The 18,615-nt window shown below is 35.9% G+C and overlaps 1 protein-coding gene across 10 annotated transcripts in view; it reads right to left on the bottom strand.

The window, feature by feature from the left end:
- Nucleotides 1-1,483: 1,483 nt before the first annotated feature.
- The window catches only part of FRYL (FRY like transcription coactivator), a 167,311-nt gene continuing 150,179 nt past the window's right edge, over nt 1,484-18,615 (bottom strand). For 7 of the 10 annotated variants that reach the window (XM_059844864.1, XM_059844863.1, XM_059844857.1 and 4 more), the window contains 7 exons: nt 16,765-16,914; nt 14,526-14,624; nt 9,863-9,931; nt 6,594-6,611; nt 5,520-5,630; nt 4,002-4,198; nt 1,484-3,548 (listed from right to left, as the gene is read on the bottom strand). In XM_059844864.1, the coding sequence (XP_059700847.1) occupies nt 3,290-3,548; nt 4,002-4,198; nt 5,520-5,630; nt 6,594-6,611; nt 9,863-9,931; nt 14,526-14,624; nt 16,765-16,914 (903 nt within the window). In that variant the 3' untranslated portion in view covers nt 1,484-3,289. The remainder of the gene's footprint in view (nt 3,549-4,001; nt 4,199-5,519; nt 5,631-6,593; nt 6,612-9,862; nt 9,932-14,525; nt 14,625-16,764; nt 16,915-18,615) is intronic. The other 3 variants (XM_059844859.1, XM_059844869.1, XM_059844861.1) reach the window with 1 other exon arrangement.

The raw sequence follows: 18,615 nt of genomic DNA, 5'->3' as shown, positions 1-18,615 counted from the left end.
ACAGCAAATTCCATCCCTGCCCTATTCAATTTGAAAAGCTGCCCTGCAGCTGGGCAGTGTTGAGTTGTAGATGCACATGCCTTGTACTCACCTGTAGTTACTCTGACGAGCAGTGGCAAGCCTCCAGCTTGAGGAATGCACCTGGGGCCCTCTGCAGCCGCCTGGCCCCACTGCCTCAGTTTGCAGTGGCAGCTGTGACCTGGGATGTCTTTCTTTCTGAGCCTATTCCCCTCCAAGGATGTTCTTCAGTGTTTTCCTATTTGCCTTCCCCATTCTTGTGGCTGTAGTCTGTTCCTGATGCATGCATTGAGAAACTGACTGTGATGAGCCTGTGCACCTTAGTAATGAGTCAGAGAACTGAAGTTCTCTGCCATGTCAGTGTGAAGTCATGGCAATGTGAACAGCTCAATGCTTCCTATTTATGTAGGCATCCTTACAAAACATGGCTTTGAGGATTACTTGCTGTGAATATGGTGACTCTTACATGATTATCAGTACTAGCCCAAAGTGAGATCTAGTACAACTTAAAGGCTGTCATCCCCACTAACTATAGTCAAAGCAGCACTTGGTTGTGCATAAGATGTAGAACAGGCTTAGCTGATGTGAACTGAGTGGCAGCAAGGAGGCCACCCCTGCTTTTATCAGCTACTGCAAGGCTCTGTGGCTTGGTGGAGACCAGTGCAGTGGGCAGCTATATTAAACAAGCTTTCCTTAATCCTGTAGCATTCTTCAGTTCCAGAGTGGCTCTACATGTCATCCCTCTTACATAAATATGTTCAGTGCTTTCACTGCTTGATGCTCAAGTACAATTCTATACTTCCTAGCCGCTTTTCAGCTTTACTGCCATGTCACATCCATGACAGCACACACTGATTGTAAGCACTGGTTCCTAGCTGAGCAGGAACCAGTGCAGGAAGGAAAGCCACTCCTGACCTATTGTAATTATGCAGTGTGGAAGGGTGCCAGTTATTAAAAGCTATCCTGAACTTGCTCTGTACAGCTTTTTCATATTCTTTTTCCAAGTCTTAGCTCAGTCAGTGCAGTATTTGCTGCATCTTACAGGAGCTGTCTCATGTTTTGCTTGTTTCTACACAGCTTTACCAGAGCTTTGGATTCAGCACAGGCCTAGCACCATGTAATGCAGGGTCACAGTTCATGCAGTAGATGAGTAATTTTTGAAAAGCTTAATGAAATTAAAGCATATCAAAAGACAGTCATCTAACATGATTCTGTTCAATAGGGTAGGTTCCACTAGCCATTATAAATGGAGGAAGATGTGTATCATAAGGAATTACATATATGAATTCAAGTTTGAGTTTCATGAGAAATCCAGTAACAGCTTCAGACGATACCTAGAAAAATGCTGCTGCAATGACAGGACATAAAAGGAAAAAAATTACTTCAGGGCCCCCAGGCCTCAGTTGTCAGTGTTTAATCTGTTTAGCTAAAGTATTTAAACTCTAGCTTGGAAAAATACACAAAATGAGAGATACAATGTCTTTTATTTTTACAAAAAAAGCTGGTAAAAGATGATGTAAATAAAAGTGTAATGCGCTCCTAAATAAAACTACCTCTTCCCTGTAAATACTTGTTAAATAATTAAGAACACCATCTACAGTACCACAAAACCATCAAAATAATTAAATTTTATCAGGGACAGGGGAAAAAAATACAGTGAATATGAATGTGCCTTGACCAGTTACAGAACTTGTTAGGATAACATAACCACTGTCAGCAGTCTGACAGCGTGCACAGTGCCTTCAATTAATGCATTTCAGCATAATTACATTTCTAGTGGGGCCTAATTCCCCCAAAAAGGCAGAGCTAAGAATTTCAATTCTACATTCTAAACTCTGGAATTAGAGCCCATTAAAAAAAATCACAGTGGGTAAGAGATGTATATAAAAATACTGGGTGTTCCTTTCAAATCACAGGAATTGTGGGACTACATTTTTTTTTTTTCTTTTTTTTTTTTTTCCTACAAAATGCTATTGGTTTCAACAGAATCCAGTTTGTTTTATGCTACAGACTTTGACACTGAACTATAAGTATATTGCCTGTTTGCATGTTTTGGTAGTCAGTTTTTTTTTTTTTTGTTTGTTTTTTTTTCTGTAGTCCCAATTCCTTAGGCTTCAGTTGAGTCATGAAGATGCATATACATGTCTTCAAACCCTGCAGGCTACTCAGACTGCAAGTACTGCATGTGACTACCAAGAGGGAATGCCCCCTTCTCCTCATAGCTTTATACACCTACTGTTTTAACAGTGCATTGCACAAATTTACATGAAAAATACTGGTTTTGCTCTATACAGTTTCTAGAATATATACAGAATAAAATAAGTTAACTTCTAATGAGAATTGCTGATGGGCAGCATATATCTTTAATATACATTTTAAAGTCTCTGCAGGCAGCTACTTTTTGGTTAGTTGTTATCAGTATTTTAACATAAGCACTGGTCAGAGAACTGAGCAGCATTCCAATAAAGTTAACAGATATATTATTTCTTTTAGAAACACTGGGAAATCCCAGTTTAAAATATTATTAAATGTCCTAACATTTACACACTATGAGGATTAGATCTAATAAAATAAAATTTCTTCAAAAATAATCTTGCAGCTCTTTTAAGCATGCTCTGAGACCTTATTTAACAATCATCCATACCTTCAAAAAAACAACTGTCACATAGCCATACATTCTAACTCACACACATTATTTCCTTATAACAGACAACAAAAGCAAATAAAACACTGAGAAGTCAATGGTTTTTGCAGTCATATATCATTCTACTCATGTTTGACTGCACATTCTTCATGACATTGCAAAGTGTCTCATTAGGTGTTAAGCTGATGGTTTTGCTGCTGGAAAGTCAGGAAGCCTTGCAGGTCTTCAGCCAAAATAAACCAGCCTTGATTTTAGCCTCATCCCACCTGCGATATTGAGCCAACCTCTAGAGGCTGTTTTTGCAAACATCCTTTATGGTTCTGTTACAACAGAAAATAATGCATATGTATGCATTATGTTTAAGCCCTTTTCCTTTCATGTAGTTTTTATACATAAATTTAATAAAAAAATACTACTGCCACACAGGCTGCTGTGTAGAAAGAGCAGTCAAGTAGGATGTTCACTTCAATTTTCAGGGTTTTTCTTGTGATGAAACAGTTTCTTGCTGTGATAAAAGTGTGTCGGTTGTCAGGATTGCTGGAGGTTTGTTTATGTTTTTTTTGTGAAAGGTGCTAAATAATAGTCTGAAATGTCTTCATCATCAGTTCTTTTCTAAATGACAGCTGTTCAGAATCCAGTGGTCACAAGATTTATTCCTGTTTTGATCTTCCCTAGAAGCTGACAGGATTGCACCATGCGGAGAGACTCTCGGATTTCTAGATTAAGTTCCATCAGCTTTGAGCTGGCCTCAGACATATCTTGGTTGGAGCCTACTACTGCAAAGCTGCCAGTCTGGCCAAGTGTCTGATGACGGAAATAGATGTGCAGCAGTGTTTGAACTGGGTCATCTTCAGAACTGCCGAAGATGTCGTGGGGCCAAATAGATCTGTAAACACACAGTTTGGATTTAAACATTAAAAAAAAGAAAAAGTTTAAATGTTCTTTTAAAAGATATTTGAACAGAAGACAGGAAAATGCAAGGGAAAATAACGTGCAATTTGGATTTAAAAATCAAAAGTTTAAATACTTTTAAGCAGATACTTGAACAAAAGACAGAAAAATGCTAGAGCAAAGTTTCTTCTACTGAGTCCTGGTAAATAACAGTGTAATTTCTCAGAGATAAATTCTAAATAAGTATTATTAAAATTGCTTTTTACTTTTCTTAAATTACTGAAAAGAAAACTCTAAAACTTGTAATGAAGCAACAGTGCTTGTCCTTTTCAACAAGGATATCTGACAAGAACTGAAATAAAAAAAAGGAATAGTGCTTATCCCTGTTTTTAATTTAAAACAGTCTATTAAGAAACTCAAGATCTGAAAGCAATCCTTAAAAACTTACCTGAAAGCCTTGACCTGTGCCACAGCTGACACAAACTCCTTGTTTCTCAGGGATTCAATGAGGGAGTGAATAGCTGTTTCTGTGCTAGCTTGGGCAGCCTCTGCAATTTCAATTTCTTCAATACCACTGTCAGACACTGCCTCGGCCTCTTTCAGGCAGCTCTCCAAAAGAGCAAGTTCTTCAGACATGTTTATTACCTAAAACAAGTATAATTTATCTCTTTAGTTTAAATGTATTTCAAGCCAAAATAACTTTCAGAAGATAAGGTTTTTATTTTTCATCCTCTATGCAATAAAGAGAAATAGAAAAAGAACACCCAAAGATTTTCTGCAGATTCTTAAGTATACAGTTAATGGCCCAAGCCTGCATGTCAATTATTTGGGCTTTCCCTGATGAAGTTTCCCTCTTAGTTCTTTTAAAATTTATTTAAAAAAAAAATATTTTCTCCTTATGTTACTTAATAAGAAACTGAGAAGAATAAAACATTTCAGAAAGGTATCACAGCAATGGTGCCATTACAAAGACATCTTAAATACAAAGGAAATAATCGGGAAGACTGGTAACCCAGCACAGAAACAGTAGTGCAGCCAGTGTATATAATAATATCTTTGGCTTTAGCTGCAATGCACAAGTAAACCATGAGGCCATCTCTCAGAACACGGTTCTGCATCTGACTAACTTAGGCAAGAAGTGGGACTGATGTGATGCCAACCTTCCACAGTGTTCTTCAAACACAAGCTTATTTGCAGCCTCTCCAAAAATCTGGAAATACAAGTGAGGAATGTGCACATTTTTTGCACTTTCAGTTAGGATCTTCCTCCCTAGTATATCAAGCAAGACCAAGCCTACTTTTTTTTTTCTGCTACCACTGTTTATTGAATTCCAGACCCAGGGGAGAACTTACAGAGGGCATTATTAATAGCATAATGCACACAACTCAGTTAACATCACATATGTACCACAAGTGCACAGCTGAAAAATACATTTTACTTCTGAAGTTACTACAACTAAAAATCAGGCATAAGAGATGCTTATGCACTACTAACTGTGCTTAGGATGGAGACTAAGGTTGCAGAGTAATTGAATGGTGCCTGAAGTGACACAGTTAAATGAACCAGTTGGTAGACAGTGGTGGTGGTGTTTGCTATAGGAAACACCAGAGCTGTGGAAAGGTTCAGCTCTTCTGAGTGGACTTGGTATGCCTTGATTGTAGCTTGATTAGAATACACCAGGAGTGCTACTGAAATACTTAAAATACTCATCATTAGACTCCCTACGTTCCTGTCTTTTTTTAAAGAGCTTTCAAGCTGTACAAAAATCAACACTGATAATTGAACATCTCAGAAAATTCTTGTAATCTCTACTTAAATATTTTATTAATTGGGTATAAAACAGCTGGAACCCTCTTCCAGTTTCTAAAAGGATGTCCCACTGATGAAAATGTTATCAAAATGTGTTTTAAAATGTATTCTTTTAAAATGTCAACAATTACTAGCTGAATGGCATGGTTTTCATTACCTCTGCTTCTTTTTTGATTGTTTTTACTTGACTGATGAGTTTGCAATAGGCTTGGAACAGAAGCAGCAACTGGAAATGCAACTTGTATAGCCTCCGACACAACTCCAGCTCCTACAAATGTAAACAACACTGTTATATTCAGGAAGTGCAAACCTCCTACTATCCAGTGCAAGAGACAATAAATCACAACTTCTTCAGTAGAGTGTGCAAAATTAGAAGTAGTTAATTTTGGCTAATAAAGAAAATGCCAAAAATATTTAGAGGCTAACATACAGTAAGCTAATAAAAAGCAGGTGAAAGCTTCATTCAGTTCTAGATTTACAAGTAGCTTCTTACAGAGATTTGAAGTTCACTTTTTACTAAGTTACATTTCCAAGAAAGGGGGTGGAGTGGGATGTGAAGTGATTCAAAAGGCATTTTGAAATGTCTGGAACATTTCAAGATTTCATGTCTTAAAACTAAGAGTTTCATAGATCGCTTACTTTTATTGTTGATATTTTACTGTTTTAAATTCATTTAATATCCAAAAGAAGCAGTTGTGGTCCATAAGTATAGGATCTTTCATAACCATTAATATTTATATTGTAAGCACAGTATATAACCTGGCTCTTAGCTTACACTGCCTGACCGAGTAGGAAGAGAATAATTCCATTCCTGGAGGCAAGAATAATGTTTTCTTTATAAAAGGTAGCTCTTATTTTGCTTTAGAAAATAACACATGATATATTCTTAAGGAAATGAAATAGCAGTATTAACTTACACACTGTCTTGCTTCCATTTTTATGCCTCTAAAACACTAGTCAGAAATGCAGACAGTGTTAATACTGCTTCACATACAGACATAAAAGCTAATGCTAATGGAATAACCTTTATAACATTCTACTAACTAGAGGATCCTATTATCTACAAAGGACCAACAGTCTAATGGGTTAGATGATGCAAAACTGAAGCACACAGCATTTCTGTAATAGTCTAGGACAAGACATCATTATTTCACAAATGGACAAGACAGATGGAGACCAGTTTGGTGATTGGCATGGTTAAGTATTTGATAAATCAAGAACTGTCACTTACTGCTAGAATTTCCATTTGCTAAGCAAGAAGATGAGCAGGTCACAAAAATACAAAGAAAGAAAAAAGAGCAAGAATTAGTGTAGGAAATAATTTTAATTAGGGTAAAAGATGTCCCAGGTAAAATGGAGGAAGAAATACAAGTAACATGCTCCAAACATATCCTGAATGTAAAAAAAACTAACAGGCTGAATTTGATGTAAAATTACTTGCTGCTATAGCTAAAGATAAAAAGTACTGGCTTTGTTGTCCCATAGCATGAATAACACTCTTAAACCCTGTCTGATCTTTGTACATTGTGTAGTCTAAAAGGTGCACAAATTTAAGGTAATCAAAATCAAGGACACTTAGATCTGAACATCTGTACAAAGCTTCTTTCTTGTTCTGTATCCTGTATCACAATAGTTAAAGCAAAAATAATGCATTTTAAAATTGGTGATGCAAGGTTAATTTGGATTCTGAATCAGTTTAGAAATTCTTGGGTTTGCTAAACTCAATTCTCAACCCCTCTGAGAGATTTCTGTACTGTAATTGCACTTGGTTTCCACAAGCCATTTCAGAAAAAACATTAGGGAGAGAAGCAGTCAGAAAATGTATGTGTCAGACTAGGGATGTGAACTTCACCACGTCTGTGCTTTGTACAGCACTGAGCATACTGATGGCACTTAGTCATGTACAGTGGTCACAGCAAACCAAATCACAGAATATCCTGAGCTGGAAGGGACCCACAAGGATCACTAAGTCCAGCTCCTGGCCCTGCACAGGACAACCCCATTGGAATCACACCATGTGCCTGAGAGCAAAAAAAAGGAATGTCAGTGGATGTCTGGCTCCCAAGAGACAGAAGCAGCTGAGCTTTACTAAGCACACAGTTGTACATGGTGTTATGGTAAGTTATATACCACGTGCTTCCCAGGTTATAAACATTGCATGGTTTTGTTACACTCCATGTTTTTGTTCTGCACTCTGTGCTATTATATACTCAGCACAATTACCATATTTCTGATGCATAGAACACTGAAGACATAAAATCTTGAACTGCAGAAGTTAATATGACTTCGATGAATCACTTTAATGAAGCACAGAGAATCAGATTTTGAGAAATAGCAGGGTTGACTATTTAATAATTTTAATCATTAAGTTCCAGTGTTCCTAAAGCCAAGTCTCATTATTACTGTAAGCCATAATTAATCCCTTTCCCCCAAAACACACCTTTCAAAAATTCAGGAGAGGTTTTCCTTTAAAAATGGCTTTGTATGCTTCAGTGTCTTTCACATACATGCTTACTTGAGAAATAATCTGATTTTTCTACCTGCCTGTCCTGTAGAAACAGTCAAGCCAGAGTCCAGATGCATTCTTTCAGGCTTAGATGTACTAATAGCAAGAACTGAATAATTAGATTTACTTGCAAGTCTGCTGGCAATGCACAAGCTGGAACAGAATTAATCTCGCTATTCCTTAGCTGTATGGACCACAGTGCCAAAAATTAGTAAGAAAATCTTATTTGTGTTAGTGAATGAAAAAAAATCGGTATTTCTGAGCAAGACAACACTTACACAATTTTAGCATTAATTGGTTGACTGCTCAGACTTAGCAGCCCCACACTCCATTTACAAGAACTTTTGAAGAATTACCAGCATGCCATCCTTGCAGGGTGGATTAAAACTCAAAATCAAAACAAGTCCCCACAAATAATCATCAGTGTGATTAAGTGTGAAAGGTCTCAGACTCCTTTTCAGAGGCCATCTTCAAACCCTGCAGAAACGGGGAAGAATAGGCCAAACTGCCTTGCCAAGGAATCATGGATTTTCTCTGTACAAGCTATCTGAAAGCCTGCATGTTGTTTGTCTTCCATTTTTTAGTTTCCCCAGCTACACAGTAGGAACATAACATTTACCTTCATGGTAAGAATGCTTCTATTCTAACAACAAAATATTAGAACAGAAGCACTGGTGTATGTCAACAAAATTACAAGTATGGACTGAAATACATAAATGCTGCTTTTAAATTAATATATATACAGCATTTACTGTATTGTAATAGTAAATGTTATCTATTTCCAAAGATATACCAGTCAGTATACAAAGACATATACTTAGTGTAAAATACACTAAAGCATGTGTTCATAGGCAAGCTAAAAGTCCTTGCAAATAGTAGCAAATTATTTTGCTGGTTTTTTATTATCTAAGCTTATTCACTTGATTTTTTTTAAATGTGCAACTTCAATGCAGTATAAAAATTAACATAAATTACCACATTTTACTACTCTAAAAATTCAGGTACATTTTGTGATTACATTAAAAAGCCCCAAATATATATGTGTGTGTATATATATATATATATATATGAAGAACAGCAAAAGAAAACTATAAAAAAGAATAGTCCAAAGATACAGTAAACATTTCTCGTGGTGAATACTACACCTTCAGCAGCAGAAACATGACCAAATGTATCAATGAATGGTTCAACTGAATGAAAGAAATGAAATTCCTCCTTTTCCAGCTTGGATTTGAGATTTTTGTCAAACTCTGATTGTGAAAAGGTAAGTTCATCTGCTACCTGCAGTTCTTTCTTGCATCTTTCACTGTCCTTACCCCCAGTACTTCAGATGGCAGACTCCTTTTACCTACTAATGTGGGTTTTGGATTTGCTTTTTTTACTGTATCAATATTATGCAGCTATTCTATTTAAAAAAAAACCCCAGTCCTAGTCCATTTTGTGAAAAGCTATCACTTATTACAGCAATTAGTAATACTAAACATGGATGAGTGCCATGCAAATACATACAAAATATTCAACTATTATTAATGGTTACTTAACCTATTGTTAGATGATATTTTGATAGTTTAATGAGCTTTTTGCTATACTGCTACTTTACTCCCTGTTACTTCTCACCCAAATATTGGCTCCAGAAAGGTATTACGTAGTTCTAAGTTTTTGAGTAGACAATGTATCTAATATAACTAGAATTTTAATCTTTTTTCCTTCTAGAAACAGCAGCAGAAAAGCAGACTTGCTGGTACACAGATGGTATCTAGTCTGCTTATCTACTCAGTGTTATTAAATCTAGAACCCTAGATGGATTGCCAGCTTTTATTAAGACCCATTTTTATTGCCACTTCATGAGACTCTGAGTTTGCAGAAGATAGGATGATAACTGAAATGAAAAGCTTTTCATAAAATTTTAATATCACTACAAATATTGGAATTTTTGTGCAATAAAGATTATTTTTAATCTCATATCCTGAGACTCACAAATGACATACACCTACCTGGGCATCTGTGCTAGTCCCATGAATACCATCATCAGTACCAAACGTCCTTTTGCAGTCTTCTAACCACTGCAAAATAAATATAAACAAGATTGAATATCTTCTGAAACAGCAAACTGAAGACTGTGCTAAAACTGCTTAAGACACTTTGTCTTGTACATTCCCGGATAACGTAAGAAATTGTGGTATGAAATCAATAGTTTACCGATGTTTGCAGTGATGATATCCACTCTGATAGATCACTTTGTAACTTTTATTTCCTCTAGCCTTCATTACCCAAAATGGAGATAGTACACTTCAGCATAAATACTAACCCATGATTGAATTGATACTGTTACAGGAAAATGTATGAGAGGGTAGAAACAGAAATATCTCTCTCTTTACTTTCTGCATGAGTTTTACACTAATGTGATTTATCAGCCTTTAAAATATAGCACTAATTCATATTCATTCTCATTCTCCTTAATTAGAGAATAAGCCTATTACATTTCTTGGGACTACTTGAGAAACAGAAGGAAATAGAGCTCTCCTGTGTAAGTGCAGGTTTACAGGATGGAATGAAAAAACCCAAATTCTCCAGTGGGAGTTTAGCATCACCTCCAGTTCATACAAGCCAAGGAGATGAAGTATTCTTGCATTACACAATGCAAATTCGCAGGTTCCATTCAGGTCTGCATTTAACTTCACTTCCTGTATCAGGCAATAAGTTTAATAATTTCAGTGGGCAGTCTCTTTTTCTACCTTTAACCAACCATGCAAATTTCTCAAAAAATAACCTCTATGTGTACTGGCATTCCCATGAATTTCTGTGTTACTATAAAGCATTTATAGAATCAAGTATGTTCTTTTTGGACAATACGACCTGATCACCCCACTGATAAATTTTTCTGTACAGTGCAAACAATTGCAAGCATGGTTATTACTGAAATGGGAATGCATCATGTTGAGATAAAGTGCATAATATAATGTGAAATGAAGAATAGCCTTTATACATCCAAGGAAGAATAATTTAGCATACTGCTTATGTTTGGTATCTTGAATCTCAGAGGGAATCTTGGTGACCTTTTTCTAACCTTTGTCTGATGCAAGAAAAAGAAAAATGTGATTTCCCATCTGCTCAATTTAATAAAGGTTACTTAGTGAATTAACTAGGCCAGTGTGCTCATCAAGAGGAGAAATGGAATTCTCTGAACATCGCAGTGTCAGTTTCAATTAGTGACATGGATACCAACATCCACAGCAAATCTCATTTTTCTTTTTATCAGCCAGCCTCCATCAGGAATGATAGAATAGGTTTGCACTGCAACAAACAGGAGCAGCAATTGGGAAGCTAGAATTTCTTTTCACACACCACCCTTTTAAGATCCTTTTTTAAATCAGAACCAGTCTCAATATGGGTGTGCCTAGAATGCTGTGTGTATAAGCTTGCACTTTCCATTACATTTATCTGTTTCAGTATCTTTGTCCCTAACACACACATGAAGTCTAGCAGTCCCCTTGCAAGAAAATAGAACAATAGCTCCAAAAAGGTGACAAAATTAATTTGTTAAGAATTTTTACAAAATATATGTTCAGCATGGTAGAAAGATATATTTTTTTTCTTTAGGAATACTGTGAAGTATAACCTTCTTTATGTGTTTGCTTTGTGTCAATTCATGTTTTCTCCACGTATCTCCTACAAAGTGTTGATGAAAGCATTACACAGGGAAGTCTGGGGTTAGTCTTGGTCATAGCACAGGTTGGTCTGCCAGATTACACCCTGAACAGACATGCCAAACAGCCTATACTATAGGTACCTTTCTGTCTTATCTTGGTGTATAGGTAAGTGTTTCAAGCAACTGCAGCCCAAGCCTTTTATTTTTTCAATTTGATTCATGTGAATGCCTGTACACCACACAGCACTGAGAGTGACAAACATCATCTGTTAGGGTATAGTTTAAACAACAGTTTTTCATTAAAGAAATTTACATACAGATTCTCCCAGTGGTTGATTCTAGAGGACACCAGATTAACATGCGAAAATATCTTTTAATTTTTATTTACTTTATTACACAATAGCCCAACCACTTAATTTGGTCATTTTTCTGTGTGTTTCTATAAAAAAGGCAAGGGTCTGCATTAAGTTGATTAAGCATTTTGCCTTAATACTTTCAGATTTAATAGGATACATAGCACAGCTGTGTGTAGCAACAGAAATTCAGATTTTACTTGTGGAAGTCTTGTTCAATCTTTCCCTATACTCTGTTTAAGAGGACAGAGTAAGAAAACAATAAAACATATATCTAAGATGTAGCTTCGAAGATTCATAGTTTACATTTAATATAAAATATACCTTAGGAAAAGAGGGCCAAATGCTAAAAAAATACTTCTAAAATGTTTTAGAAAAGTAAAGTATTTGAGTAGTCGCTACTTCCAAATTAACATGCTCAATAATCACTTAAATAATGCCCTAAATTGTCTAAATGACGTGCTATCAAGAGTCAGAGATGACTGGTCAAAGCTAAAAGTTTCCTCCTTCTCAGTACTCCTTCTCCTTCTTTTTATTTATAAATGATTAAACAAAAAGAAAACCCTGACAAAATGCTCTCAGTTGTTTCAGAACAATTCCTTTAACCCTGTGAACCTTCTTCCTGCTCCAGTCACTCACAGATCTGTCGCATAAGACAGGCTGACCACAGAAACATGTTACTGGACTCCCTTTTTGACAGAAAAAACAATTCCTTCACTATGATATAATGACAGAGGCCATCAAATTGATGTATTTGTATGTTTACCTAGTAAAATAAAATACAAATAAGTTCTTATTATCCAGCATGGATTTATATCAATATGAAATGTGGCAGTGCAAAATTAAATAATAATACCTTTAGTGAATTAGTTGCCATCTGAAAGGGATGTAATTTTAGTTTACTATACTTTGACAAATCAACAAAACAATACCATTGGTTATTGTTGTGATAAACTAGGCAAAATGGAGAGTTGATGTAAAATTCCTTCATGTTTGGACGGTCATCATTCTAATGACAAACACACACAGGGCCCTTTTTACCCTGTCACAAATCTTCCTGTCTGACCATGGGGCAAATCAGTTACACCCTCTGTGCCTCAGGGCTGCTCTCTAAAAGGAGGAATGAAATATATTATGCTTTTACAGGAGTGCTGATAGCATCCTGCACTGAAGATTGCCAGACATGAAATATTACATTGAGTAAAATTATCTTAGTCATTAGGTGAGCACTTGTTTCTGATTAAGCTTACATGGCAAAATGTAGCTCATTATATTAGATCAAATAAATTGTTATTACCACACAGCAGGGCAAATAAATGCAGCAACTCCTTAACAGAAATGCTGGCCTGGATCCTGCCAATTGTTTGTCTTCATTAACAGTGCTGTGTGGCATACTTTAGCATCGGTTTCAAGGAAACCACTTTTCTTTTGAGATCCTTCCCACAAAAAAGTGCATGTCTGCTCTATTCAACAGATGAGCTGTCAGCAATCTTTGCAAGGCAAAGGCCATAATTTCCTAATAAATTCAGCATGATCAAGCCATGGAGCCACTTGTGCTGCAAAACATCTGCCAAAGCTCTGCCAAAGCATCATGGCTTGAATTCTGGTTCTGTTTTGTATTACTCAAGCTTCCCTATACGGCCATTGTCACAGCCTCAGAGGCTGCTGAGACCAGTAAAATTCAGCATGTTCAATCTTCCTAGGAATCATCATCTCTACAACAAAAACCCCATATATTCTCCCTTTCCCTTTATTTGCAAAACTCATTGCAGATCCATGTTTTCTTTTGGCTCTTGAAACACAAATCTTACCTGTGTCAGTTTTCTGAAATTAGTATCTTACTTTCTGAAATTCACACACAGGTTCACAAAACCAAATATACAGACCCTTACTACAGAAATTTTCTAAATTTCTTCTAAACTGCATTTCTTTGGAAAAAGGATATAACCACTAACATATACCTTGAAAACTAAACTGCATTATTCTAAGCAACACAGAAACATCATCCTCAATGAGATCCAGCTGTAAGATGAGCCCTAAATTTGTCTCTGTGTGACACAGCTGTAAAACCCTCATTAATTGTCAGTGGAGATTCAGTCACCAAAAAGAAGTCTAAAGAAATATTCAGCTAAACAAGTCAGTATCTGTATTAAAATAAATGCACTGCTTTTTTGATTCCTTTTGATATATTGACCTGATCCTTGAATATTATGGGTGTTATTACACTTGGAATTCCAGAAGGATAGTTATCTGTAAATGTCTAAATCTGGAGGTGAATCCCCAGTCTAATAGAATAAGTAGAACATTAATTTAAAAACCCCCATTATTTATTCATATTCATGTTAGAAATACTTGAATATTTTAAAATTAGAATGTGCTTTTCCCACTGTTAGTGGATTTGTGCAGTGTTATAATTAAAAATCAGTTTCAGAAATATGTGCAACAAAAATGAATCACACATAATAAAAACCCCTCAGGTACTGGTTACAGTAGTAAGAAAAGGAAACAGGATTTTATTTCAGAAATGTTTTCCCACAGTTTACCTTTAGATGCCTTTGATGAGAGATAAGGACCTGCAACATTTTTTTGATGAGTTGGTTCTAATAGTGGTGTTTTGAGATCTCAAAGAGACCTCAAGAGAGATAAGAGACTCACCTGTTCTGCTGCCTCTCTTTTGACATTATAGGTATCCAAGTGTTCTTGGAGCTCTAGAACACTGAACTTCAATGTTTCTAGCAGGCCACAAGACAATAGCTGGAAGATAAAAGCAATCAAACTCTGTAGTCATGTAATATCTGACTATAATCCATACAGTCTAATATCTAAATTACATAATAGAGAATCCCACATTCACATTTGGAAAAACAAATTAGAATTAGCTGGCCATGTAATTTGTGACTCCTTTGAGTAAGTGAATTAACACATGTAGCTCTACCATTTAAACCAGTGAACAACAGTTTTATTCAAAAATAAGAAGAGTAGTGAACAACAACAACATGTGAAAGAGAGATTTCAAAGCAATTTTTAGGTCTTTCATAATGAAGAATAATATTTGATACACACATACAACTAGTCAACTAGTGTAAATAAAACAGCCTGTAGAAGGAAGGAAGGGTACTGCTGCTGGATTGCTCCTGTAGCAACCTAAGGAGTATCCACTGAGGGTTACTTGCCTCTTCTCAGTATACAAAATATACTACCAGAAAAGCTTCTGCAGTCTGTAAGAAACAGGACTTGGTCAAAGCAGGAAAGAAAATGAACTGGATATTTGAAGACTTTTCTTCTATTAATGACTGCCTCTTTTAATGTGGTTTCAGAATCTCTTTCTCCCTTGGGGGCTGCTACCTCAGCTTTTTTCTACACTATTTCTCCCTGTAGTTTTACTTTCACTTAGGTTTTTTTATTAGTCCTTCTTCTGACACTTTCTGTAATAATAATCATCGCTAACACGATGTTTCCTCCCTCACACTGGTCAGTCCTTGCACACAATAACAGCTCTGTACTTTATCAGCGAGAATTAATCTGACAAACAGGTTCATTTAATTTTCATTATTTGGAGAGGAAAGATTTATTTATACGGTATTTGTCAATGTAACAACACTATTGTGTGTATGTCCATGTACAAATGTAAGTATTTTTATTTATTTATATCCTTTTTATATTTGTGTTTATATAGATTTGGTTTTTTATTTTAAAATACACACAGTGTTTTAGTTAGACACTAGTGTAACTTTTCTTAAGGCTTCTTATCTTAAAAATTTTTTTTTGTAAATTTTTACTGCTTTTAAAGTGGCGTAAGTAAAACCAAAAAACATTACAGGTGGTTCCGTTGAAATGTGCTATCTCTATCATGCTTTTTCATTCTCATATTCTTAAGTGAGAGCTTAAGAAAGAGTTGCCCCTTAGTACCAAGGGAAAAAAGCACGTCAGGAGAAGTGTCTCACACTGGGCATTAAGGTCAAAGATCCATCTACCTCAGGCCTGCAGCTGACAATGTCTAATGGCAGTTGTTTAAACAAGGGCTAACGTGGTGATCCACCTGGCCCAGAGTGCTTTCTAAGCCTCTGTCAATGTGTTGTTCTGCATATTTAAAGGATCTGTCCACAGCTACTTCTTCCATGAATTTCTTTAGTGGCTTTTTGAAAACATTAACAGATACCATAAAAAGTGACAGCATTTCACAGTTTGATTATGTACCACATGAAGGACCTTCGTTCTGTATGTTTTGTAAGTCACTGCTAGCTTAATTTGATCACCCTAAACATCATTTAAGACAAAAAGAAAACATTTTCTATCACTTAACCATGATAAGACATAACTCAGTGATATTTCATGTTTTGCTGTCTCCTTTCTTGATAATTCTAGCACAGGGGTTTTTCTGCCTGCTGCTAAACACTGAGCTGACTTGTAGGATTAGTATCTATTATAATCAGGATTTCAACTTGCATGACAACAAATAATTCCAAGTCTTCCCATTGTATATTTGTAGTGAGAATGTTCTTCTCATGCATCACTGAATATATACATAAAACAATATAACAGAAAAAGGCAAAGCTGCTGCTAGATAAGTAGTCTTCCTTTTTCTTACTTGTGCAGAGAACATAGAATAAATATGAACAAGCAGGGAAGGTAAAGATTAGTAAGGGAATTAAAGTGATATCTACTATCAGTAAGTTTCCTTACTGTTCACTGTTACAGCTGGAGCCTATTTTTTACGAAAATGCATTTCTCAGTGGTGGTTTCCAGTGTTTATGATACATAGTGGCCACTTAAGATTTTATTTCCCTTTGATTTCAAAGAATTTCTTTTTTCCACATATTAAAACATCATCTTGTATGTTACATGAAATGTTTAAGCAGACAGATATTCCAACATGCAGGTTTGAGATTCTTACCGTTTCTGCATCCACAAAGACTGTTGGACATTCTGAACATAACATCATCACTTCCAGAGAACTTTTAAACTTTGTTCCAATGCGCTGTAGACTTTCACCCAGAAAGCTGACTGAATCATTTGTTATAGATACAAACTTTCTTTGAATGGTCTAGAAGTCAAATCAGAAAAACATTTCTCTTACATTGTGTTTTACTACTCTTCCGGCTTTTTGGGTAAGAACTTCAAAGCAAATTTCTATCCTGACAAGTTTCCATTACATTATATTTTTTCATTAAATGAAAAACTAATATGCAATTTTCTCTGAATAGTTATGTAAAATCAACTCTGGAAAATGCAACAAATCAATAAAACCAACCAGTATCTATAGAGACAAGTACTCCTTTCACATCTAGGCCTCTAGCCTCAGTATAGGTAGATGACTATTTGCCTTTACACAGTACAGAGAGTTCAATTTATTTTCAAGTGTTTGTGTTGCAGAAAATTAGAGTTTTATGGGTCAGTATGCAACCTGCATAGCACAATCTGTGTCCAAAACTGCCACCTGCAGGGTTTCTACCTTCTTCAAAAATCAGTCCTGAGTTTATCATGTTTGATTATGCAGACTGTCAACTTAGCCTAACGTAACACTGCACTCTGCTATTTCATTAATCCTGGAAGTTACATGTAGAATAAAACTATATAAAGATTATGCAAACAGCTGCAAAGTTTAACACAGGAAGAAAGAGCCAAAAGGCAAAATGGAAAGGTCCAGTCAAACAAGGCCTCCCAAGTATCATTTGATCATATTAACCCTCCTCTGTACCCAGTAACAACTCTGCAGGAACATTTTTTGTCCATGTTTGAACACAGGTTTGCTATTGTGAAGAGTATCCAACTTTCCAGCCATTAAGCCAAGTTTCATCCTTCCTTAGCTCCCTCATTAATGAGCACAAGAGAATATGAGCTCTTGCTTTACCACTTTCAGGGAATGAATGAATGTGTGGACACCAACTGCAGCTAAGCTTTGGTAAAATACAGACAAACCAAATCCCTGATGTCTAGACAAAGCAAAAGACAAAAATCTACAACCTGTAACAGAAATTTCATGGCACTGTGGCCATGATATTAGTTTAACATAAAATGGAAAATGGGTATAGATGTGAAAACAAATTATTCCATAAGAAAGGCAGATTATGAATTCATCACATCTAAGTTACTGCCCATACACGGGACAAAATATGTGCTATTGTGGGTCTTTCACTGAGAAATTTATTATGATATGCCAAACAGCAAGCAAAATTAATAACAGAGATAAAAGAAAGGGCTGGAGCCATAAAGCCTTGTCCTGAATATTCTCTTAGCTCATTTGGCACATTGCCTGTACATAAAATGAATTAATTATACTTATTCTACCCCACGGGAATTTGGTAAGAAGCATTACTTTTAAAATGTAAAATCTCATTCCCTTTGTATAGGGAGGAGGGAGCCAGAAAAATTAAGCCATAGGCATTTTGTGCTGGATAGCAGATCTAGGAGGTAAATATAGTTAAAGAGAGGCATTTGAAGCATCCAGCTCCAGTGGATCTCCTGGTGTTTCAATTACTTCTCTGCAGAAAGAAACCTTTTTCTCTCAAGACAGAAGCAAGATAAATTCATAAATGTTTGCATGCTGTGATCCCATAATAATGACTCCCACAAAAAAAAAACAGGAGAAAGCCTTTAATTCTGTAATCATCACAGAACCCGAGTGATGTTCAGAAAATAAAAGAAGGGACACAACCTGGACTAAGAGCTTGCAAGAAACACTGAACTGATTTTTTTTTATGTTTTCTCAATTTCTGTTTATTTTCTGAGTAGGTTCACTCCTAGG

Source organism: Haemorhous mexicanus, chromosome 4 (genome assembly GCF_027477595.1).
Source record: "Haemorhous mexicanus isolate bHaeMex1 chromosome 4, bHaeMex1.pri, whole genome shotgun sequence".
Lineage (NCBI taxonomy): Eukaryota > Metazoa > Chordata > Aves > Passeriformes > Fringillidae > Haemorhous > Haemorhous mexicanus.
This window is presented reverse-complemented; position numbering and strand designations above follow the sequence as displayed.